Raw genomic sequence first — 24,397 nt, 5'->3', positions numbered from 1 at the left:
TTTATAAATTCTGATTCTGTGAGGTATTTTCTTCTCACCACAGCTTTGTTGGCCAAATCTGGAGTAAAATGAGGCCCAGGAAGAGTAGAGGTGACCTTTAGGATGTGGGACATGTACACATGGTAGGGACACCCTGATGTCTTACTGCTGTGGACTGAATTGTGGCCCCCTACCCCCAAATTCATATGTTGAAACCCTAACCCCCAATGTGACAGTTTCTGGAGGTGGGGCAGTTGGAAGATAAAGTTAGAAGAGGTCATGAGGGTGGAGCTCCCACGATGAGATTAATGCTCTTATTAGAAGAAACAGTAGAGAGGGCCCTCTCTCCACCATGTGAGGACACAACCAGAAGGCAGTTTTCTACAAGCCAGAAAGAACCTGACCAAGCTGACATTCTGATCTCAGACTTCCGGCCTCCAGACCTATGAGAAATAAACGTCTGTTGTTTAAACCACCCAGTTTATGGTATTTTGTTGTGGCAGCCCGAGCACACTAAGACAGATTTTGGTAATGAGAAGTGGGGTGCTGCCGTGACAAATCCCTAAACCTGTGGAAGAGACTTTGTAAGTGGTTAATGAATGGAGACTGGAATAATTTTGAGGTACATGCTAGAAATATGGCTGTGAGAGGCAATTCTAGTGAAGGCTCAGAGAGAAAAGAGGAGAGCTGTAGAGAAAGCTTCCATCTTCTTAGAGAATACAGAAATAATCACAAACTAAATGTTGCTAGCAATGTGAATAAAGGCTGTTCTGGTGAGATCTCTGATGGAAAAGAGAAACATATTATAGAAAATGGGAAGAAAAACCATTCTTGTTACAAAGCGGCAAAGAACTTAGCTGAATTGTGTTCTAGTGTCCCACCATTGATCATAAATGCCACCCTATCAGAAAGTAAGTTTTCATACATTCCTCTATCTTTGGAATTCCTATTCCTAATAAGATTAAAAAAAATCCATTTTCTTTTTTAAAAATGTGAGTCCAGTGGGTTAAAATTTCCTTTTCCATATTGAGTAATTTACATCAGTAGAGGAAGAGGTTGCTGGTGCTACGTTCATCTAGGACCCCACCTTGGAGTAATGTGTCTGCTCCAGTTGGAAAAGAATGTGTGTATGTAAGGCCTATATTTACCTGCTCATAAAAAAAAATAATCTCAGAATTTTCACAGAGATTGTACTATGCAAAGACTATATGGTCAAATGGAACTTGTTTGAGGTCAGGCTGGGGATACACATAAAGATGTACTTCTGTTATGTAACCTTGTGCTTACTCTTTTCATAACACGTATGTATTGTGATTGCATGTCTCAGTGCCTGTCTCTATTGTTGAGCTGTGTGTTTTGTGAGAACAAGGACCATTCCTTTGGCATGAGGCAGAATTGTGTTTTTACACATTTCATAGGGTTGTTGTGAGTATTAAATAACTAAATACTAATAACATAGTAAGTACTCAAGAGTTACTGAATTGAATTGTATTGATGTATCTAAGAAGATAATAATCCTTTTGTCTAAGAGGATAATTCTGAGCTGTATCAGTACCTATAGAGTTGAATAACACTTGTCATAACTGCCCAGCTTGATATGTGCTGGAGCTTTGTGGTGACAGGAACACACTTTAAGTGTGGTGTAATCTGTGAAAACTGCTTGCTTCTATTAATGAGTGTCAGGGCATGGTACCAAGAAGCTATGTTCTTTAAAATCATAGATCTTTAAAAAACGTTGCTCTTTGAAGTTGTATCAGTGAAAATAGAAGGATTTGAGCTATTCAGAGAAGCCACAACCCCACCAGGTACAATTTCTCAGAAAAGAGGGGAGCCTACATTATGCATTTATCTTAACTCTGTGGTTTCCAAGAACAGGAGCCTTTCCTGTGCTCAGGACTCTGAATCTTTCACTTATTGTCATACTTTGCTTTGAACCTATAAAAACTGTGCTTCATTTAAAATTTATCTAAGCTCCACCCTTCCCCAAAAAACTAAAATAAGACTGTGTCTTCCTTTTTTGAACTTTGTTTCTCCTTTGAAGGACCAAGAGTTGAGTTCAGCATTTGTTTTCAGATTTGAGCGATTTGACTGTATTTTAACATGTAAATTTGAATACATATAGTAATGAAACGTTTTAAATTCTGTAGAAACTTTGTGATTATCTTAGTTCCCTTTTTATTTCCATTGAATAAAAAATCAGATTCACTTTGCAACTTTGCCATATGTTTGCTTCTGAGCTTTGAAAAAGTATTATTATTATGTTTTATCTAATGAATGCTTGTTCATTTAACAACAGTATAATCTAGTCAGACAGGTCATATTCTCGTCTCTGTGAGGCAGCCATATTTCCAGGTGCTGAATGCCACTCTAACACCAGCTGGTCTTGATCTCTTCCTAGTGCTGATTTTTAAAAAAATCATCCTTGTAGGATTTGCCTCTGATATGCTCACTCTCTGATTTCATTATTCATATTAGAAATAAACCAATGCATATATTAAAGTAACAAAAGTGTAAAATTGTTTTAATGATTTAGATGGAATTGTTTCTAAGCAACATTTTGAGATTGTGACTCTACTTACATCATTTGTAACTTCAGCCATCTGTTGAGCTTACACATACATGATGCATTCTAGGAATTCAATAAAATAGCAAAAGATCTTGATGCTTTCCATGTCATTTAAGATCGCAGTGGTTATGACTGCAGTGGTTATGCCATAGGAATACAGAAAATGAAGCAAGAATACAAAGACCTTTAAAATACACACTGGCCAGATAGTTTGGACTAACTAGATACAGAAAATACAGCATTTTTCCCCCATACGAGAGTTGGACAGAGAAAACAGTATTTTCCATATTCTTATTTCCAAAAACTTTTCTAATATGATAACAAGTCAAAAGAGAACTTTTCTATTGGAAGAGCTGTCCTAACTACTGTTTAGCCACACTTGCATAGGTATTTTCAATTTCTTTGTCTTCAGGACATGTATGGATAAATTCTTCACGGGCATAGGCGTTGTGGAGATAGCGCCAGACTCCTGAGAATTCTGCTGGAATGTCAAAGTTACGATATTTCTTGGCAGCAACCTAGGGTTTTGAAAAAAAAAAGAGCAAAAAGAAGTTGGTAGTAAAAGGCATCGCAACATGCTGAGTGCAGAAACATATCTCAAAAGTCAAGATCATTGTGGACATGTTATCTACACAAGAAGTACTTCAAAATAAACTTAAAGAATCTTGGATTTCCTACTCTAATATTTTGTGTACCAATGTAGACAAAGCTATATGCTTTCAACCATGTTTATATTTATGCTGCATTTAATTATGAATATTTAGAAGAAGGAAGCACAGAAAAAGAGCACGTATCTCCCTACTGGACTAAGAGTTTGTTTAGGGTCCCAACTGTGCCATATTTCTTTATGTATTCTCTGTGTCTAGCATAGGAGCTGAGATAAAATAGTTTTGTTCAATACAAATTTGTTAATGATTACATTATCACAATAATATTAATAGCTCACATTATTTATCACCTGTTATGATCCAAATGCTGTTCTAAGCATTTTACATGTCCTAATTTATTTAATTTTCTCAAAAATTCTGTGAAATGGATAATATTATTCTTGTTTTATCGACAAGACAGTGCAAAACACCTAATATAGGAAGAAGGAAACAAGAAGTTTGTATGTGTCCCAGAGGAGATCATGGATTTTTCCTCTGAGGAGAGAAAGGATGCATAAAGGCCATCACAGAACAACCTCACACTGAATGGTCACGGTGCTTCACGCTGGCAACTCCCAAACCTCCCCAACCCTCCAGCCAACCCTATAGACTTACTTTAATAATGTTCAGCTTGGGTAACAAGCTGCAGTCAGCCAGTGTCAGCTGATCCCCATCCAAGAACAATCTTCTGGAAACTGTGAGTTCCTCAGCACTGTCTGGATCAATTTCATCCAGAAGTGGGGTGTTTAAGTAGTCATCCAGACGCTTAAATTCTCTGAGCAGAGCTTTTTCGAAATCTGAGGCAATGAAGTCAGGGTTACTTATAAATGTATTGTCCTCATGACTAAATGCATTCTCAACATGCTTTTTACACATTTAGACATCTCTATCCATACACATTGTTTACACTTGCTCTTAAAAATCAAAATAGTTAACTAGAATGCTCAACTACCCACTGATAAGACAAAATCAGATGTTTAATCCAGTGGTGTGTGAAAATATATTTGGACTTTTCTTGAGGAGGTGCATTGGGAAGAGCGTCAAAGAGAAAAACAAAATGTTATATATGTTATCACCCAAAATAGAAGAGTCGGAAAGTGGAATCAGAGACTGATAGCTTTCATGACTCAGAGGAGAGTAATCCTCAAGAATGTTTGTGAGGGATGGCAGCTGCTGTGGTTTAACAAACCTTAAAGGGGTAGAAGACTGGGAAAGCTGGGAGGAGGCAGCTAAGAAATCCAGTCCTGCAGTGCATTTACAGCCGGCGTGCCAGTGCTCTCATGGAGCTAAACTGGAAATTTCTGTATGGACTCTTGGAATCTAAAACTCCTGAAATTTCATGCAAGGGAATTTCAGAGGACAGAGCAGAGAACAAGAGGAAGAGTATTCTCCAACATATACTATACACTCAGGAAAATCCTATTTTAGCTGAGTGAGAATGTGTGAATGAGCAAGTGAATGGGAAAAACAGAGAGATTTAAAGAAAGGTATCTTACTCTTGTTTGCCTCCTTTTGTGTATTCTTTATGTAGGCAGAAAACTTGGCAAAGAGGTTACAGCCCACATCAAAGGACTCCTTGTTCCTGGGACTCAAGTGAGGGTACCTTAAAAAGAAACATCACTGCACTATCATTCACACATAAGACGACGGCGACCAGGTGTCCTAGCTTGCATTCTACTCAGAAGGAAAGTTTTAGAAAATTGTGCTGGAAACTGAAGGTCCTGAGAAATCTCTGATTGGAAATAGGTATTTTTCCCAACTTCAGAATCGTTTGGTTTCTTAAGTTCACTGGGAAACCAGGTGTATTCAAAGCTCATTTACCTGTAGAAACAATGTTTCAAATGGTAGTTAGCTCCCTATACTTGCTCCTAAAAGTCTATTTGACATAAGATATGGTGGTAATACATTTTCAAAGTTAAGTATTAGGAAAAAATATGGTTAAATACTATAACTTACAAAACAAGTGAAGGAATAAAGAGGATGGAAAAAGGTAGCCAAGGTGTCCTCTTCTTAGTAATACAAAGTTCATTTAGCATAGTAAAATAAAATAATGTAAGAATGTAATTCACCACATTAACAAATTAAATAAGCAAAACCATATGATCATGAATAGATGCACAAAAAATATTCAGTGAAAATCAATTTCTAACCATTAAAAACCTCACTAGCAACTAGAAGTGGTCAGGCCAGGCACCTTACTTGATTCCTCTCTTTCTCTCCATCCCCACCTTCCATTCATGAACAACCCCAGCCAGTTTATCTTTCACAGTGCACCCGGAATCTGCGCACTTGTCACCACCTGCACTGTAACTATCCTTCCCACTCCTGTGCTTGTCTCGCATACTACCAGCCTATTCTCCACCTGCTGCCACAGCAATCATGTGAAAACGTAAGTCATAGCACGTCTCTCCCCTACTGTGCAATGTCCCCCACCTCATGCAGACTCAGAGCCCAAGTCCTCACAGAGGTCTACGAAGATGGATGTGATCTGACCCACCTTATCTCTCTGTGCTTCTGTTCTCATCTCCTCCTACTCTCTTCCTCATACACTTCACTCGACACTGGCCTCTCGGCTGTTCTTCAAATAGGCCTGACAAACTCCCACCCCAGGGCCTTTTCACTTGGTCTGCCCTTAAATGGAGTGCCTTCCTTCGTATATACACATGACCTGCTTCCTCTCTTCTTTCAGGTTTTTTATTCCGATAGCTCCTCTTATGTGAGGCCTTTCTCTGGCAACCCTATCTAACATTAAAACCTCTCCCTGTCCCTAACACCCACAACTTCCCTTCCTTGCCTTATTTTTTGTTAGTATTTATAATAATCTAAAACAGTTGATATTTTTGCTTTCTATCTTGCCTATTTACTGTCTTCCCTAACTAGAATTTAAGGTCTACTAGGCTAGAAAGTTTTTGCCCATTTTATTCACTAATGTATCCCAAGTGCCTTGAATAATATACGATGCTTAGTAAGTTTTCAGTAAATATTTGTCAAATGATTAAATTAATTCATTACTTTTGTTAACTTGATAAAAGGTATTCATCAAAAACATTCAGAAAGCATCATATTAAATGGTAAAATATTTTAGGGAAGGGCAAATCAAAACCACAACGAGATACCACTTCACACCAGTTAGAAAGACTATCATCAACAAGACAAGAAATAACAAGTGTTGGAGAGGCTGTGGAGTAAAAGGAACCGTCATCCACTATCCATAGCAGCCGCTATGGAAAACAATATGGAGGTTCCTCAAAAAATTAAAAGTACAACTACCATATCACCCAGCAATCCCAAAATTTTGAGAACATTTATTTGTAAAAATATGTGTACCCCTATGTTCATTGCAGCACTATTCATTATAATAGCCAAGACATGGAAACAACCTAAGTGTCCTTCGATGAATAATTGCATAAAGAAAATGTACATATATACAATGGAATGCTACTCAGCCATAAAAAAAATGAAATATTGCCATTTGCAACAACATGATGGACCTTTAGGGTATTATGCTAAATGAAATGTCAGAAGGAAAAGGACAAACGTCGTATGATTTTACTCATGTGGAATATAAACGCTCCCCCCCCCCAAAAAAAAAAAAAGAAATGAAGGAACCAAGCAAAACAAAAACAAACTTGTAAATACAGATAACAGATTGGTGGTTACCAGAGGAGAAAGAAGGTGGGGGAGGGAAAAATGGGTATGGGGGGGTCAAACATATGGTAACAGATGGAAACTAGACTTTTGGTGGTGAACATGCTATAATGTATACAGACATTAAATTACAACGTTGTACATCTGAAACTTATATAATGGTATTAGCCAATGTTACCTCAATAAAAAGAGCAAATATTAAAAAAAGATGATCCATCCATGTTGTCACAAATAGTAAGATTTCATTATTTTTTGTTGCTGTGTAATATTCTATTGTATATGAATACCACATCTTCTTTATGGAATCATCTATCAACGGACACCTAAGTTACTTCCATTATCTTGGCTGTTGTAAATAATACTGCAGTGAACACAGGGGTGCATATATCTTTTTGAGTTAGTGTTTTGCCATTTGCACCAACATGGATGGACCTTGAGGGCATTATGCTTAGTGAGATAAGTCAGAGAAAGACAAATATTGTACGATCTCACTTATATGTGGAATCTAGAAAAGCCAAACTTGTAAAAACAGAGAGTAGAATGGTGGTTACCAGAGGTTGGGGGTGGGGGAATTGGGGAGATGTTGTTTAAGGGTAAAAACTTGCAACCAGTGGAAATAAGTCCTGGAAACCTAATCCACAGCAGAGTGATTACAGTCAACAATACTGTATTATCTACTTCAAAGTTGCTAAGAGACTAGATCTTAACTGTTCTCACCCAAAAAGGCAGTGATAACTATGTGATGTGATAGAGGTGTCAGCTAACTCTATGGTGATAATCATATTGCAACATATAACTGTATCAGATCAACATGTTGTACACTGTAAACTCACACAATGTTATATGACAATTATATCTCAATTAAAAAAAAGAACATAAGATGGTATCAAACCAATACACAAACCATGATCTCTGATGGGAAAAATTCACATCACAAAAATGAAATGTCTTCAAATAGTAATATAAATTCAATGCAATTTCAATTAAAAGTCTGTTTTTTCTTAATTGAGGTAAAACTGATATAACATAGAGCTCACCATTGAAACTATTTTAAAGTGTACAGTTCAGTGGATTTTAGTGCCACCACAATATTGTGCAACCCTCACCCCTATCTAGTCCCAGGACTTCATCATCATACAAAAAGGAAACTGTTCCCATTAAGTGGTACTTCACTCCTCCTCCCAGCCCCTAGCACCACTAATCTTCTGTCTCTATGGATTTGTCTATTCTGGACATTTCATATAAATGGAATCATAGAATATGTGGCCTTTTGTGTTTGGCTTCTTTCACTCAGCGTGATTTGAGGTTCATCCTTATTCTAGTATGTATAAGTACTTCATTCCTTTTTATGGCCAAACGATATTGCATTGTATGGATGGACCCCATTTTGTTTATCCAATAATCAGTTGATGGACATTTTTGTTGTTTTCACCTTTGACTAGCACGAACAGTGCTGCTATGAACATTTTTGTATGTGTTTTTGTTTGAATACCTGTTTTCAGTTCTTTTCAGTATATGCATAGGAATAGGATTCCTGGATCATATGCTAACTCTATGTTGAACTTTTTGAGGAACTTTCAAAATCTTTTCCACAGTGGCTGCACTCCCACCAGCATTGTATGAGATTTCCAATTTTTCTACATCCTTGTCAGCACTTCTTATTTTCTACTTCTTAATGATAGCCTTATTAGTGGGTATAAAGTGGTATTGCATCGTGGTTTTGATTTGCATTTCCCTAATAATTAAGGACATTAAGCATCTTTACATGTACTTATTAGCCATTTGTGTATATTCTCTGGAGAAGTGTTTACTGAAGTCCTTTGCCCATCATCACCATCATCACCATCATCATCATCATCTTTATTAAAGTTATTGGGGTGACATTGGTTAGTAAAATTACATAGGTTTCAAGTGTACAATTCTCTAATACATCATCTATGTATTGCATTGTGTGTTCACTACCCAGATTTAGGTTGTTTGTATTTTGGTTGTTAAATTGTAAGAGTTTTTATATATTCTGTATATTAGACCCTTATAAAGTAAACAATTTGTAAATATTCTCTCCCATTCTGTGTTTTTTTTTTTCATTTTTATAGTATTATTTGATGCACAAAAGTTTTTAATTTGATGAAGTCTAATTTATCTATTTTTTTTTCTTTTGTTACTTGTGCTTTTGGTGTTGTATCTAAGAATCCATTGCCAAATACAAGGTTCTAAGGATTTACCCCTAGGTTTTCTTCTAAGAGTTTTATTGTTTTAGCCCAAATATCTAGGTCTTTGATACACTTTGAGTTAGTTTTCGTATAGGGAGTGAAGTAAAGGTCTCACTGTATTCTTTAGCGTGTGAATATCTAGTTGTCCCAGCACCTTTTGTTGGGAGAGATTGTTCTTTCCTCATTGAATGGTTTTGGCACTCTTATTGAAAATCAGTTGACCACAGATATTTGGGTTTATTTTCTGGATTCTCAATTCGATTGCATTGATCTATAAGTCTATTTTTCTGCAAACACTGTACTACTTTGATTACTGTAGCTTTGTAGTAAGTTTTGAAATCAGGTAGTGTGAGTCCTCCAACTTTGTTTGTCTTTACCAAGACTATTTGGCTATTTGTAGCCTCTTGAAATTCCATATGAATTTGAGGATTGGCTTTTTCATTTCTACAAAAAAAAATTGGGATTTTTGGTTGGGGTTATATTAATCAGTATATCTCTTTGGGGGAGTATTTCTATCTTAATAATATTGCCCTCTAATCCATGAACATGGGATATTTGCATGGGCTGAATTATGTCTCCCCCCAAAAAAAAATTGTTAAAGTCACAAACTCCCAGTAGTTTATAATGTGACCTTATTGTGAAATAAGATCGTTACAGATGTAATTAGTTAAGATGAGGCCATACTGGAGTAAGGTAGGCCCATTAATCCAATATTACTGGTGTCCTTAAAAAAGAACATCTTGTGAAGAGACAGAGACACAAGGAGAATGTCATGTGCAGATGCAAGATTTGAGTTTTGCATCTATAAGCCAAAGAACACCGGTGATTGCTGGAAACCCACCAGAATCTAGGAAAAGGCAAGGAAGGACTCTTCTCTTACAGGTTTCAGAGGGAGCAGGGCCCTGCTGATGCCTTGACTTCAGACTTGTAGCCTCCAGAAGTGTGAGAGAGATTTCTGTTGTTCTAAGCCACTTACTTGTGGCAGCCCTAAGAAACTAATGTGAATGTCTTTTCATTTATTTGGGTCTTCTTTAAATTATTTTAACAATGGTTTGCAATTTTCAGTGTACAAGTTTTTCTTTTCCTAAATTCGTTCCTATTTATTATTTTTGTTTATTGTTCCTGTTTATTATTTTTGATGTTATTAAAATGGAATTGTTTTCTTACTTTACTTTTTGGATTACACATTGATAGTGTATAGACATACAATTGATTTTCGTATGTCGATCTGTATCTTGCCACTGCACTGAATTTGTTTATTAGTTCTAATAGTAATTCAGTGGGTTTTAAAGGATTTTCTACCTAAGCAATTATGTCATCTGCAAATAGAGATAGTTTTACATCCTCCGTTCTAATTTGGATGCATTTTATTTTTTTTCTTGCATAATTGTGCTGCCTACAATTTCCAGTATAATGTCGGATAGAAGTGGCAAAAACAGCTCCTTGTCTTGTTTCTGATCTTAGGGGAAAGTTTTTAATCTTTCACCATTACGTATGATGTTATCTGTGGGTTTTTCGTAGATGCTTTTTGTCAGGTTGAGGAAGCTCCTTTCTATTCCTATTTTGTTGAGTATTATAAAATGGTGTTAGATTTTGTCAAATGCTTTTTTCCCTCTACATCAATTGAGACAATCATGTGCTTTTCTTTAGCCCTTTACTGGTGTTCTTTATTTCTTAATATGACTTAAAGTTATTGTCTAGTGGCCTCTCATTTCTGCCTGAATGACTCCCTATAGCATTTCTTGTAGAGCAGTTCTACTAGCAACAAAATCCCTCAGTTTTTGTTCATGTGGAATGTCTTAACTTCTCTGTCATGTTTGGAGGACAGGTCTGCCAAATATGGAATTCTTGGTTGATTTTTTTCTTTCAGCACTTTAATAAATATGTCATCTCTCTGCCTTATGGCCTCAATGGTTTCTGGTGAAAAAGCATCTGTTACTCTTACTGAAGATTCTTTCTGTACGATGAGTCATTTTGCTTTTGCTGCTTTCAAGATTCTATCTTTGGGGGCGGCCAGTTAGCTCAGTTGGGTAGAGCGTGGTGCTCTTAACAACAGGATTGCCAGTTCGATCCCAACATGGGCCACTGTGAGCTGCGCCTTCCACAACTAGATTGAAACAACTACTTGACTTGGAGCTGATGGGTCCTGGAAAAACACACTTAAAATAAATAAAAGTTTAAAAAACTGAAATAAAATAGAATAAAAGATACACAAAGACAGATGAAGTGTTTAGAAAATTACTTTAAAAAAAGATTCTATCTTTGGCTTTTGCTTTAGATAATTTGATTATAATGTATTTCTTTGAGTTTATTCCACTTGGAGTTCATTGACCTTCTTGAATGTGTGGATTTATGTCTTTCACTAAATTTGGGAAGCTTTCAGCCATTATTTCTTCAAATATTATTTCTGCCTCTCTTTTTGTCTTCTCTCTTTCTCAGAGTCCCATTATGTGTATCTTGGTACATTTGATGGTATTCCACAGTCTGTTAGGTTCTATTCATTTTCTTCCTTTTCCCCAGACTGGATAATCTCAATTGACTTATGTTCAGGTTTGCTGATTCTTCCTTCCATCTGTTCTAATCTGCTGTTAAAATCCTTTAGTGAATTGTTCATTTTAGTTATTACACTATTCAACTCCAGAATGTCTATTCTATTAATTTATTTTTTTCATCTGTGAATGGGCCATACTTTCTTGTTTCTTGACATGCCCCATATATTTTTTTCTTGAAAACTGGACACTTGAATATTATAACGTAGAAACTCTGGAAATCAGATTCTTGCCTTCCCCATGTTTTGTTGTTGCTCCTTGTTGTGGGCATTGTTGTTTATTTGCTTAGTGAATTTTCTGAAGTAATTTCATAAAGACTGTGTTTTTTGTTGTATATGGCTACTAAACTCTTTGTCCCATTATCTTTGGTCAGTTACTGATTTGACAGAGATTTCCTTAAACTCCTGGAACCGAAACAAACAACTCCCTCTCCAAAACTCTCCTAGTCTTTGCAGGCTGGCTCTGTGTTGGGGCACTCCTTCAATGCTGAGCTGGGCATTTGCAACTCTGCCTTAGCTTTCACTTTCTGCTTTCATGATGCCTGAAGTTCAGCCAGAAATGAGAGCTTAGTATCTTCTCAGGTCTTTTCTAGCATAGGTATAGACCTGGGCATGTGCATAGACTTCTAGATTCCCTAGAATACATGAAAGCTTTTTAAAGCCCTTATTCTTCTAAGTATCTCCCAAGTATCCTAGCCTCATTTTCCCCAGGCTTTTCAGTTTGTCTAGTGCTTTTCTCAAGTGTTATTCTTTGCCCTATTTGGCAGTGGCTAATACATTTTCCTTTAATACTGTCCATGAATGCTGCCAGGGAAGCTGCCTCAGCCCTGGGAAAGCTCCAAAGTAGGTGCAAAAAAGCAAACCCTTGAGTCAATCCACCAGGTCAAACCACACACCAGTTATTTGAGAATAAGGTCCATATCATGACCTCTCTTTTCTCTTTCCTTTTCTCTCTCTCTCTCTCTGTCTCTCTTTCTTTCTTTCTTTCTTTTCTTTCTTTCTTTCTCTCTCTCTCTCTCTCTCTCTCTCTCTCTTTCTTTCGTTCTTTCTTTCGTTCTTTCTTTCTTTTTTTTTTTTTCATTCTTTCATTCTTTCTTCTCTCTCTCTCTCTTTCTTTCTTTCTTTCTTTCTTTTTTTCCCTTCCTTCCTTCCTTCCTTCCTTCCTTCCTTCCTTCCTTCCTTCCTCCTTCCTTCCTTCCTTCCTTCCTTCCTTCCTTCCTTCCTTCCTTCCTTCCTTCCTTCCTTCCTTCCTTCCTTCCTTCCTTCCTTCCTTTCTTCCTTCCTTCCTTCCTTCCTTCCTTTTCCTTCCCTTCCCTTCCGTTCCCTTGCTTTCCCTCCCCGCCCTTTCAACTGAACCTTGTGTTTGTTAGAGGCGTCAATATACCTAGATAAAAACGATGTTTCCTAGCTCCTCTTTGTAGTTGTGTATGACCATGTGAATTACTTCTGGATAATGAGATGTAAATGAAAATTATTGAGTGTGACTTTTATGAAAGCTCCTTAAAGCTGGCTTGCATCTTGTGTCTTTTGTCCTCCTCCTTCCTGTGTGGGAGTTAGATCTGTTGCCTGGAATTCCAGTGGACATATTGTCTCCATGAGTTAACTTTGAGACTAGAAGCCTCACCTGAAGGATGGCAGAGAAGGAAGATTATAAAGAGCCTGGGTCCCCAGTGAAATTATGGAGCTGTCATTCCAGCCCTACAATGCCTCATTCTTGGTTTCTTATTATGTAAGAAAAATAAAACCCACATTGATTTAAGCCACAACTTTATGGGACTCTAGTTATCAGAGTTGAATGTAATATTTAACTGATACATAAGCCAATAGAAAATCGGAATGATTTGATAAGAATATTCACAGAACAAAGCCAGATGATTAACAAACTTGTGTAAAAATGCTCAAACTCACCTATTATTTGGGGAAATGGCAAATTAAAGTATCAATGAGTTATCACTATATGCATCAGATTGATACAAATTTTTAAAAAAGTGATAACACAGAGGCCGGCCCGGTGGCTCAGGTGGTTAGAGCTCCATGCTCCTAACTCCGAAGGCTGCCGGTTCGATTCCCACATGGGCCAGTGGGCTCTCAACCACAAGGTTGCCGGTTCAACTCCTGAGTCTCGCAAGGGATGGTGGGCTCCGCCCCCTGCAACTAAGATTGAACATGGCACCTTGAGCCGAGCTGCCACTGAGCTCCCGGATGGCTCAGTTGGTTGGAGCGCGTCCTCTCAACCACAAGGTTGTCTGATTCGACTCCCGCAAGGGATGGTGGGCTGTGCCCCTGCAACTAGCAACGGCAACTGGACCTGGAGCTGAGCTGCGCCCTTCACAACTAAGACTGAAATGAAGCTGAACGGCACACTCCACAACTAAGATTGAAAGGACAACAACTTGACTTGGAAAAAAGGCCTGGAAGGACACACTGTTCCCCAATAAAGTCCTGTTCCCCTTCCCCAATAAAATCTTAAAAAAAAAAAGGAAAAAGAAAAGTGATAACACATAGTGTTATAGATATGTGGGAAAAGTATACTCTCATATACTGATGAATAAAGGAGTAAAAACTTTTGAAGGTATGTACCATTTGAATTTTGCTTCTGGGAATCTATTCCATAGGAATGAAAACACCAGTACACAAGGACATATGAACAAGGATGTTATTTATAGCGCTGTTTATAATGGTAAAAAACTGGAAGGAAAGGGAATGTCCATTAGTAGAGGAATAGTATAGCAACTTGTTGCACATCTGTGATTTGGACAATTATGCAGATATTAAAATGAGTTATATCTACACCAGTACAGTTGAAGGATGTTACAATGTTCTTTGAAGTGAGATAAGCAAGGTGCAATATTGATAAAGTAAATTATGTTTATTATTATTATGCTTATATGAACCTAGAAAAAGGCATGGAAAGATACGCAATAGGTTTTTTTTTTTTTCACTAGTTACCTTTGGGAGCAAGAAAATGTTAGGGAGCAGATAATGTGAGGGGAGGAAGTAGTAGAGGAGGATGCAGGAGGGGAAAATAACAAAATAAGACTCAATACTTATATGACAAACTTGGAGTAGGTGCTTAAAAATCTAAGAAGCCATTAATAATGGATGAAAGAGACCTAGGATCGTCACACAGAGGAGAATGTAAAATAGTATCCCTAGTTTCTTAGGTAAAAAGAATTATGGACTGATAGAACCTTTTGTTTATCTTTTATAGACATATTTTTATGATTAAGACTTCAGAGAACAGTTTTAAGTTCACAGCCAGACTCCTTACCAATGAAAGCTGTGAGATAATATATGAGTGTAATTTTAAGACAATGAGTTTGTGGTAATTTGTTGCACAGCAATAAAAAAAAATGAATACAGTAGGCTTCTTGTTTCCAGACACTATCCTGGGTGTGTGTGTGTGTGTGTGTGTGTGTGTGTATAGACAAGTGTAGACAGGCAGGGCAATTCTGGCCTCTGACTAAAGTATGTGAGACCTGTTTGTTGGACTCTAGCCCTGGTGTTGGGCATACCCTGCCCTCATGCCATCAGTGATGTGAAGACCTAGTCATGATCAGTCTCATGGGCTCTCCAGGGTTATTACCCCATGCCCCCACTCCTGCCCACCATGGGTTACTTCTCTATTTATAGACCAAAGAGAATTTACTTCCTTATTTTAGGTATGCTGTACATTTAAAAAATAATTTGAAATGTTATATCTATTGTCTTTTTGTATTTGAAATTGAAGGGGGAAGTTCATGCATAATAGACATAATATTTTTCCAACCTACAGAGCTAAGAGATCAGATTGAATAATTAAAGGCTATTTCAAAATTGAAGAACTTCTGAGGGCTCTACAATAAAACAGGTCTGATTTTTATCAGTATAGATGCCCCCAAACTTCATTATGGATCATATAATGTAGCTGAAATGAAATGTGGCCCTAATTTACCTCCTTTTCCAGGTTTCCAAGGCTGTCCTTTACCCTTTCCTAATATACTACCTGCGTCTCATGAAGTTTTAATAGTTTTACATATATTAAAGAATTTTGTATTGCGTTTCCCTGAAAATAAGACCTAACCGGAAAATAAGCCCTAGCATGATTTTTCAGGACGACATCCCCTGAACATAAGCCCTAATGCATCTTTTGGAGCAAAAATTAATGTAAGACCCGGTCTTATTTTGGGGGAAACACGGTAGTAAAGTTTTCTAATCATATGGAATTATCAAGGGGATCTTTGCAAACTTTTCCAGAAAGATAACAAAACAGAGGTCTGACGTTAAAAAATAATTAGATGTCTAAAAATAAGAATCCTCAATCTGCAATAAATAGGCCAATGAAATAGATGATCTCAAGAATAATAACATCTTGTAAAATGCTGTACCTTGGAGGAGCCAGGGTCTGCTCTAGAAACTCCTCAATTTTAATGAAGTCAGTTTTCAATTCCTTGTTATACAAGAGGAAGGGAGGATTGGTACCTGGGGCCAAGTCCTTCAGCTCTTCGGGCTTCCTAAGATCATTGAAAATAAGCAGAGTTAGTCCTCTAGATAAGGTACACATTATATAAACACCAACATTGTATTGGTATCTACCAATTTCAATCCTTAGAATGAAACCTGTCCTGGTTTCTCTTACCTGGTCATGTCAACAGTAGTTACATTGAATTTAACTCCTTTAAGCCAGAGGATCATGAAAAGGCGTTGGCAGAAAGGACAGTTTCCAATACTCTCCCCATCACTTCCAGCCTATTAAGATAAAGAAAGGTCTCATTCATTCATTTGCTCAACAAGTTTTTATTGAGTGCCTACTGGGAAATGAGCTAGTTGCTGGAGACAAAGTTAAAAGTCCTCAGTCTCATGGATTCTACCATCTGTGGGCAGAGAGAGATAGTGAATCAAATAATCTCGTATGTAAAATTACAAGTGTGATGACTAAATAATAATAATAATAATAATAATAATAATAAATTATATATTATCAGAATTTATATAACCATTTCCTATTGGACATTTCAGATATTCCAAAAATTTTGCTACTTTACTTCAGCAACAAATATTTTTTGGCATATAACTTGTTCCACTTCTGAGATTATATCTTTAAAGTTAATCTTTAAAATGAGTAGGCTAAGTAAAAACTATGTGCATTTTCCACTTTGATAAATCCTGCCAAATTTCTTTCCTGAAAGGTATTTTCCCTATGTACATTGGCCGTTTGATTTCCTTATTTTACGAAGTGTTTGTTCATGACAATTTTACATATTTCTACTAAGGTGACGACTTTTTCTTTTTTGGTGTGGAAAAATTATTCGTATACTAAAGAAATTACCTCTTTTTGATACATGTTACATATAATTTTAAAAACATGTCTCATGTGGAACTTAAATTTTACATAAAATCTTATTATTCTTTTCCTCAGTGCAGTCTGGTTTTTCTGATCTCCTTACACAGCCATTATATATATCAAGATTACAAAAAAATTATTATTTTTCTATAAAGTTGTTTTCTTCTAGTACCTTTATGGTTTAATTTTTGCATTTGTTTCATCTATTTGGAATTGATTTTGGCATAAGAAGTATATTGGGACTCCAGTTTTAATATTTTTAATATGTTTTACAAATAGTTGCCTTAACACCATTCATTTAAAAACCTATCTTTCTCCCACTGATCGAAAACAACACACTTTTTGGCTTTGAAATTTTATACATACTTGAGTTTATCTGTGGACTCTATTCTTCATTCATTCATTCACTCTCCCAATCAATATTCATTGAACAAATAATTATAGATTTATCATAAACCACACATTATATATGTGAAAAACCAGTATTAAAATGAATAAATTGTCCCTAAAATTAAATCTCACTTTTAAACCGAGATAAATTCTTTGAAGAAAGGACATGCATGTTATGAGAGTGTATAACAGAGAAATGCAGTTTCTATGGGGTCTGTCAGGGAGGGCTTTCCTAAGGACATAGCATGTGAACAGAGTTCAGAGGACAAGTAAGAGTTAACTAGGCGAATGGGCACGAAGAGGGCATTCTATACAGAGGAAACTGCATACCCAAAGGTCTTGCAGCATGTGGGAGTGTGGCATGTATAAGGAACTGAACGAAAGTCAACGTGGCTGGGATCCAGAGAGTGAGGGAGAGACAAGAAAAAAATTCAATGAACTGGGCTACATCAAAGCTAAAATCTTCTGCTTTTCCAAAGAACTGTTAAGAAAAGGAAAAATGTCTTATATCCAAAATATAACAATATATGAATAAATAACTCTTACAACTCAATAACAAACTACCCAACTTAAAAATAAGCAAGAGATTTAAACACTTACAAAAGATATAAAGATGGTAAACCCGGACATGAAAAGATGCTCAACATCCTTAGTCATCAGGAAAATGCAAATTAAAACCACAATGAATTACTAGTACACACACATTAAAGTAGCTGGAATTAAAAAAGACTGACCATACCCAGTATTGGCAGAAATTTGGAACAACTGATAGACTCTTGTTTTGGGAGTGTAAAATAGTGCAACTGCTTAATAAAGAGTTTGTCTAAGTTAAAAATGTTATCTACCATATGATCCAGCAGTTTTAATCCTAGGTATTTACCCAAGAGAAATGAAAGCATATGGCCATGGGAAGACTTATACATGAGTGTTTATAGCAACTTTATGCACAATAACTTAAACCTGGAAGCAACCCAGATGTCCCTCATTTGATGAATGGATAAACACATACGGTACATCCAGACAAGGGAATACTTCAGCAATAGAAAGGAATGAACTGTTGATGCGCACAGTATGGGCAAATCTCAAAATAACTATGCTGAGTGAAAGAAGCCAGACCAAAAAATAAGTACATACTGCATGATTCAATCTATAGAAAATACAAAGCAGTCTATCCTGACAGAAACCAGATCAGTGATTGCCTAGCAAGGGAGCAGAGGGGTAAGGTGGGGAAGACTGCACTGACTGACTGCAGAGACACAAGGGAACTTTACAAGGTGATGGGAATATTCTATAGAGGGCGCCAAAAAATGTATACAGATTTTAAGAAAGGAGAACTGTATTAAAATTGTAATACTCAGAATATACCGATAACAAAAGATGAATACAAGTCACATGTGACTTCTGCATTGACAAGAGGTGCTAAAGTGGTTCCCATCAGCGTCCAGGCACTTCTGATTACGGCAAACTGCTGCTTGAGCAACATTGACGAAAGCGTCCACTTGTATACATTTTTTTTGGTGCCCCTGGTATAGTTTGATTGGGGTGGTGGTTGCATGTGTGTATATATTTGTCAAAAGTCATTGGATGCATTTATAATGGGTGCATCTTATTTTATGTAAATTATGCTACAATAAAATGTATTGAAATAGAAAAGTTCAAAAAGCAGAATAAAAAAAATAAGTCCTTCAAGTAAATGATATTTTTAAGGTGTTGCAGACACTGCAGTGGTGAAGGGCAGGGCATGAACACGGAAGGGGGTGCCTGAGAGACGGTGAAGGACAAGATCACTGGAGAAGAGGAAGTCAAAGATCTGAGAAGTCAGAGTTTTGCAAAGGTCATCTGTGTAGATATTAAAATCACCAAGAATTATGATAGGAATAATGTTGACGAGAGTAAGAATGACCCAGGAGTTAAAATCCTCAATAAATAAGGGAGAGTGACCTGGGGTTTGGAAGACTACTATGACAAGAAGGGGTAGTTGGTGCCTTAGTATGCTTTAGTGAGACTCAACTTAGGTGTTTCTCTGGATGGAGGCATTAGAATGGTCTGGAAATGGGGATGAGGAGCAAGGATACCTGAAGGACACCTACCCAACCTCCAGGCTCATTGAGAGGAGGGTGAAAAGGCAGCCATATCTTGAGAGGGTTATAGCTGATATAGTGTCCTCAGGGGAGATCCAGGTTTTAGATACCTCAATCTAAATATGTCCCAAACTAAATGCCTTCCCTTTTCTTTATCCTGCACACTGACTTACCTTTTCTTTAGGCCTCCTAATCCTGTGAATGTCACTGCCATTTTGGTATGGACTGAATTCTGTTCCCTCCGAAATTCATATGTTGAAACCCTAACATCCAATGTTATGGTATTTGGAGGTAAGGCCTTTGGGAAGTAATGACGTTTGGATAAGTCATGAAGATGGTGTTCTCATGATAGATTATGCCCTAATAAGAAGAGACCAAAGTGCTCTCCCTGCCCCCACCCTGCACCTCCCATTCAAAAATGCAGTGAGAAGGCAGCCATCTATAACCCAGGAAGAGATTTCTCACCAGTAACCAACCATGCTGGCACCGTAATCTTGGACTTGCAGCCTCTAGAACGATGAGAGATAAATGTCTGTTGTTTAAGCCACTCAGTCTGTGGAATTTTGTTATGGCAGCCAGAGCAGACAAGACACCATCCACCCAGCTGACCAAACTAGAAACTTGGGAATAATCCTTTTGCTTCACTTCCAATATTGACTCCAACTACTATTTCTTGTCAGTTTTACTTATAAATATTTCCAAATAAGTTCAATTTTCTCATTTGCCATGGCTATTACACCATTCATTTTTTGAATGTTTGTTTGATGCTAACTATCCATCCGACTCTGTTAGGTGCTAGCTTTCCAAGCCCAAGCCATCAGCATCTCTCATCTCTTGAATCTCTTTTGCCTCCTTCTGTGGAAGGAAATAAAGGTACTTCCTCTAATAGCTGCTCTGATCTGTCATTTGTAGTAATATTAAGGTCCCAGAAGCCATGGGCATAATTCTAATTTTTAGGTACATTTTCCTTTCTCTGGCAGTGGGTGTGACAGAGGAAATAATGTTTATTGTTGTTCTTTTGTGGTGTCAGGGAGTGAACAGGGATTGGAAGAGGCAACCAACCTTGGCAGCTGCATTTCTTTTGTAACAGAAGTCAGACTAAGGATGCAATCAGAACTGGGGTTAGTGAGTGGAAACATGATTGGGGTGGGAGGCAGGAAGAAAAATGGACTCTGATAATAGATACAGCAGGAAGGGTGGATCGCCTTTGGCAAAAGGAAGGCAAAACAGTGAGGTGTGGGGGAAATGCACTAAAGTTTTACAGGAAAACTAGTTTTTTTTTTCTGTTTATAATATACTGATTTAAAGTGCCATCACATAAAAATTTAGGATGCAAATTTCCTAGCCTAATTGATAAATTACCTGCCTTTTAAGTGTCTTTAGCTGTCAAAGACAGGATGCAGTCATTCACCCAAACAACTTATTTCTCTTTGTGTTTGTGATTTAAGTTTCTAAACATGAAAAATAGGCATAGCCACAGTATCTGAGATTCATTGAGTGTTAGCTTTTAACAACTATTGTGTTTTACACCTTTGTTTCATTTATTCCTCGCAATGAAGACAATCCTGCTAGGTAGATTCTGTGATGACTCTTGTTTTACAGATGAGGAAATTGAGGCTCAAAGAAGCCGACTTGCTCAAGTACACTCAGCTAGACAAGAGCTGAAGGCATATGTACTGTCTACTCCAGAACCCATACTCTTAAACACTGCTTTCTCCCACCTAATGGCTTTGTTGGGTTTTTTTTTTTTTTAAATCAGTCTTTATGGTAGTCTTTATGATAGTTCTAAGAGTTTGAAAATTGTCTGCACATTCAAGAAGTGTCATTTCTTTATTCTTTCCCACGTAGATAAAATGTTTTTGACAAAATATTATATTCAAAATTTTGGCCCAAATATTTGATGCTATAAGTTTATGTACAAATCTACTAAAACTTAATTTTAGTGTTTGGTAGAGTTTAACAATGAACAACACATCAATAAGATAAACTGTGCACTTAGATAAAATAAAATGTATGTTAGAAATCCTTTGTTCTTAGTTCCTGGATATAAATCTTGCCCAAATCATTCAGAACTGAAAGGCAATGTTTTGAGTGACTATATGGAACACATAGGTGATGTGCTATAAATTCTTAAAGGTGAGAGGAGAGTGCTTTATCCCTTATAGGAATCACATCGGTGGTATGGAGAAGAAATTGTGGTAGGGTTTTTAAGCCACAGCCAGAGGTAGCTGGGAAAATCACAGACTCATTTAATCTTTAGAAAGATGCCACATTATCTATAAAGGGGATACCATTGGTAAAGAGCAGTGCTTTTAAAAATTACTCATCAACATTTATCATCCCTCTCAATTCTTGTGCCCCCTTCCCACTATCTTCTATTAAACTTCTGGAGATCTGTGGAACATCTCAAAGCAAAGCAAAACAAAAACCTAGACCAGGTGGTACTCAAGATTATTCCAGAAAATGTTTAATTTGTATTGATGTAATTGGATAAGCTTGCATCTAAAATATTCCAAGTGATGAGATTCTGGAAAATTTTACTAAAAAGCTTGCCAAATTGAAAACAATTGAATAAGATTAGACACAGCTCTTTTAAAGGATTGGAATCCTAACCCCGTCATTCACTAGCTGTGTGACCTTGGACAAAGTTACTTAGCTCCTCTTTGTTTTAGTTTTTGTATCCATAAAATATGGTTAATAATAAACCACTTAGCACAATGCCTGCCATACGGTAAATACTCAATAATTGATAAGTTATTTTAACCAGAAAGTTATTATTTAATTCAACATTTGCTCATCCAACGTATGATTTTCTAACTTCTGTCTAGATTACAACCCAGATATGGAGAGTCTATAAAGATAAACACACAGATCGATGGCAAGCACTGGTTGGAGGAGTGTGGTTAGATTGAATGAACAGTTTAGGCAAAAGAAACACTTTAGCTACCCTATGAAGAGACATTACCTCTGGTTTGTAATTGGTAGATATAAATGGCCAGTTACAAAATTAGGGTGTATTTATGTCATGTCTGAGCTGCACATTTTTGCTAGAATCCAGAGATAGGACAAGTAGCTCTCATGCCCCGAAGTCCAGCAAACACTAAGATTACTTTGCTATGCAGGAATTCAAGGATCGCTGTCCTATAATTTTGAAAATGCAGGTTGATTATGTCCTTGGTGTATATATGTGACCAGTTGTTAAATATTTGAAAATGATTGTGAAAATATTACTTTGGCTAACTGATGTTTAAGCTAACATTTGCTAAGCATACCTAATTTTATATTTTTGTATGTCATCAAGAAGCTATATAGTTTGAGAGGCAAGTTCCTTAAACTTTATTGCCTTAGCTTACGTATCTAGAAATGATGAGGACGGTATCACTGCAATGATGTATATTACTACCACAATACGACAACTACTACTACTACTGATGCTACTACTAATACTACGTCACCTAAGTTGTTAGGACTAAACAAGAAAATATATGTAAGTTGTTTTAAAAAGGACTAGGAATGATATAATAGTTTGTTATTATTATTGTTATCATCCCGGATACTTCCAATCAATAGTCAATGAACATATAGAGACAAAATACTTAATATAAGCAAGGATTTAGGAAACGATGTAATTCCTGCTTGGAATAACCCATACACAATTATTTATTTTTCTTGATGAGCTCATTTAGAAACACATGTTCCTTTCTCCTGCTTTAGGGGTTTTCCACAGGGCTTTTTTCAAAAGTTAAAACAAAACAAAACAAAACACCAGGGTAGATCATAAAGAGGAAGCACACCATTCTAAAATGCCTCCTATTCATATAAGAGACACACAGAATCCTGGCTTTTTCTCCCATACTGTTCACACGACCCTGCTCTGATGATTGCCCATTGGGGAGAATTTTAGAAAGCCCTATCTGGGCTATGTGTGGTAATGGGGCTCCCACGCTATTAGTGGCCATTTCCTCCTCCCATTCAAGCCTTCCCAAACTTCCCTCAAAATAACACAGATTGGGAGAGCTGGGAAGCATTAAGGATCATTTTTTCGGCCTCCTTCATTGTATAGATGGAGAAACAAAGGTCCAGAGGGAGAGAGGGATTTGCCTAGAAGCCACTAAGAATACAATTGAGTTACTCTGACTACCAACCATTCGGTGTTCTTTCCACCATATGTCCTTGCCTTTTCCAGACGAGATGTTTTCCTATTGTTATCTGAGAGTAACGAAACACCCAGACATCCTTCAATGACTCAGAATAGCAATATAATTACAAAATTATTTCCTATTTCTAGCCCAAATGTTGACTTATTTTAGAAGCTAAGGTCCAGTGTCAAGAAATAATACATTCTGTATCCTGTTATTGTAGCTAGAAAACTTACCTTCACGAAAAGCTCAATCTCAGGGTCTGCTTGAATGCTGGGCCTTGGGCCTGCCATCTTTCTGTTTTCACTGCCAGTTGTCAGCCCCCGCCTCTGGCACAGTCCACAGTCCTTATGGACTTGTTTCTTCCAGTTTCATCCAAAGACTCAAAGTTGGTGCTTTCAGAGGACCGTCCAGTTTGTAGTGAACTGAGTTAGGGCTGTGGTCAATTTTTCTTCCCAGGAGATTAGATGCAGAGAATTCTAGATGCTTGAGAGCAACTCTTGAATTTGTTTTCCTTCTTCCTTTTGACCTATCATTTCAATCAAGGAGGAGCCAAAGGGGTGTGTGTAGACTGGCTGGCTAGAAGGGTGGGGGTGTTCCCACAGAGGTTTCAATGCCATGAGTCAGCACAGGAGAAACACACACGCACACAAACACACACATGCAGTTCTGGCTCCTATATATCAAGCACACCAGATGTTCTCTAGAGCCTCCCTTTGAGTCCTGGGCTTCATGCCCAGAATATGGCCTCTTACTGCTGTTCCTGTAACCTGACAGCAACAAAAAGCTCTTCCAGGAAAAGGGCCAGAAATGACTTGGGTTTTATCATTGAAAAGGATGTTTATCTAATGATACTGAGTAAA

At 37.2% G+C, this 24,397-nt stretch overlaps 1 protein-coding gene across 1 annotated transcript; it reads right to left on the bottom strand.

Annotated features, from left to right (window-relative positions):
* Positions 1–2,223: 2,223 nt before the first annotated feature.
* CLIC2 (chloride intracellular channel 2) lies at positions 2,224–23,977 on the bottom strand. Its single transcript, XM_033119808.1, has 6 exons — positions 23,771–23,977; positions 16,220–16,329; positions 15,969–16,094; positions 4,689–4,795; positions 3,808–3,989; positions 2,224–3,063 (listed from the first exon to the last, which is right to left on the bottom strand). The coding sequence occupies exons 1-6, from the start codon at positions 23,825–23,827 to the stop codon at positions 2,908–2,910; spliced, it is 738 nt and encodes a 245-aa protein (XP_032975699.1). The 5' UTR covers positions 23,828–23,977; the 3' UTR covers positions 2,224–2,907.
* Positions 23,978–24,397: the final 420 nt, after the last annotated feature.

This window comes from Rhinolophus ferrumequinum, chromosome X (assembly GCF_004115265.2).
Source record: "Rhinolophus ferrumequinum isolate MPI-CBG mRhiFer1 chromosome X, mRhiFer1_v1.p, whole genome shotgun sequence".
NCBI classification, from domain to species: Eukaryota; Metazoa; Chordata; class Mammalia; order Chiroptera; family Rhinolophidae; genus Rhinolophus; species Rhinolophus ferrumequinum.
This window is presented reverse-complemented; position numbering and strand designations above follow the sequence as displayed.

Excerpts from the sequence above, each read along its gene's own strand:
- CLIC2 (XM_033119808.1), bottom strand. The coding sequence starts at position 23,827 with ATGGCAGGCCCAAGGCCCAGCATTCAAGCAGACCCTGAGATTGAGCTT. Across the intron at positions 16,095-16,219 it reads ACTACTGTTGACATGACCAG|GAAGCCCGAAGAGCTGAAGG; the intron begins GTAAGAGAAACC and ends CAATGATCTTAG. Across the intron at positions 3,064-3,807 it reads CCAAGCTGAACATTATTAAA|GTTGCTGCCAAGAAATATCG; the intron begins GTAAGTCTATAG and ends TCAAAACCCTAG.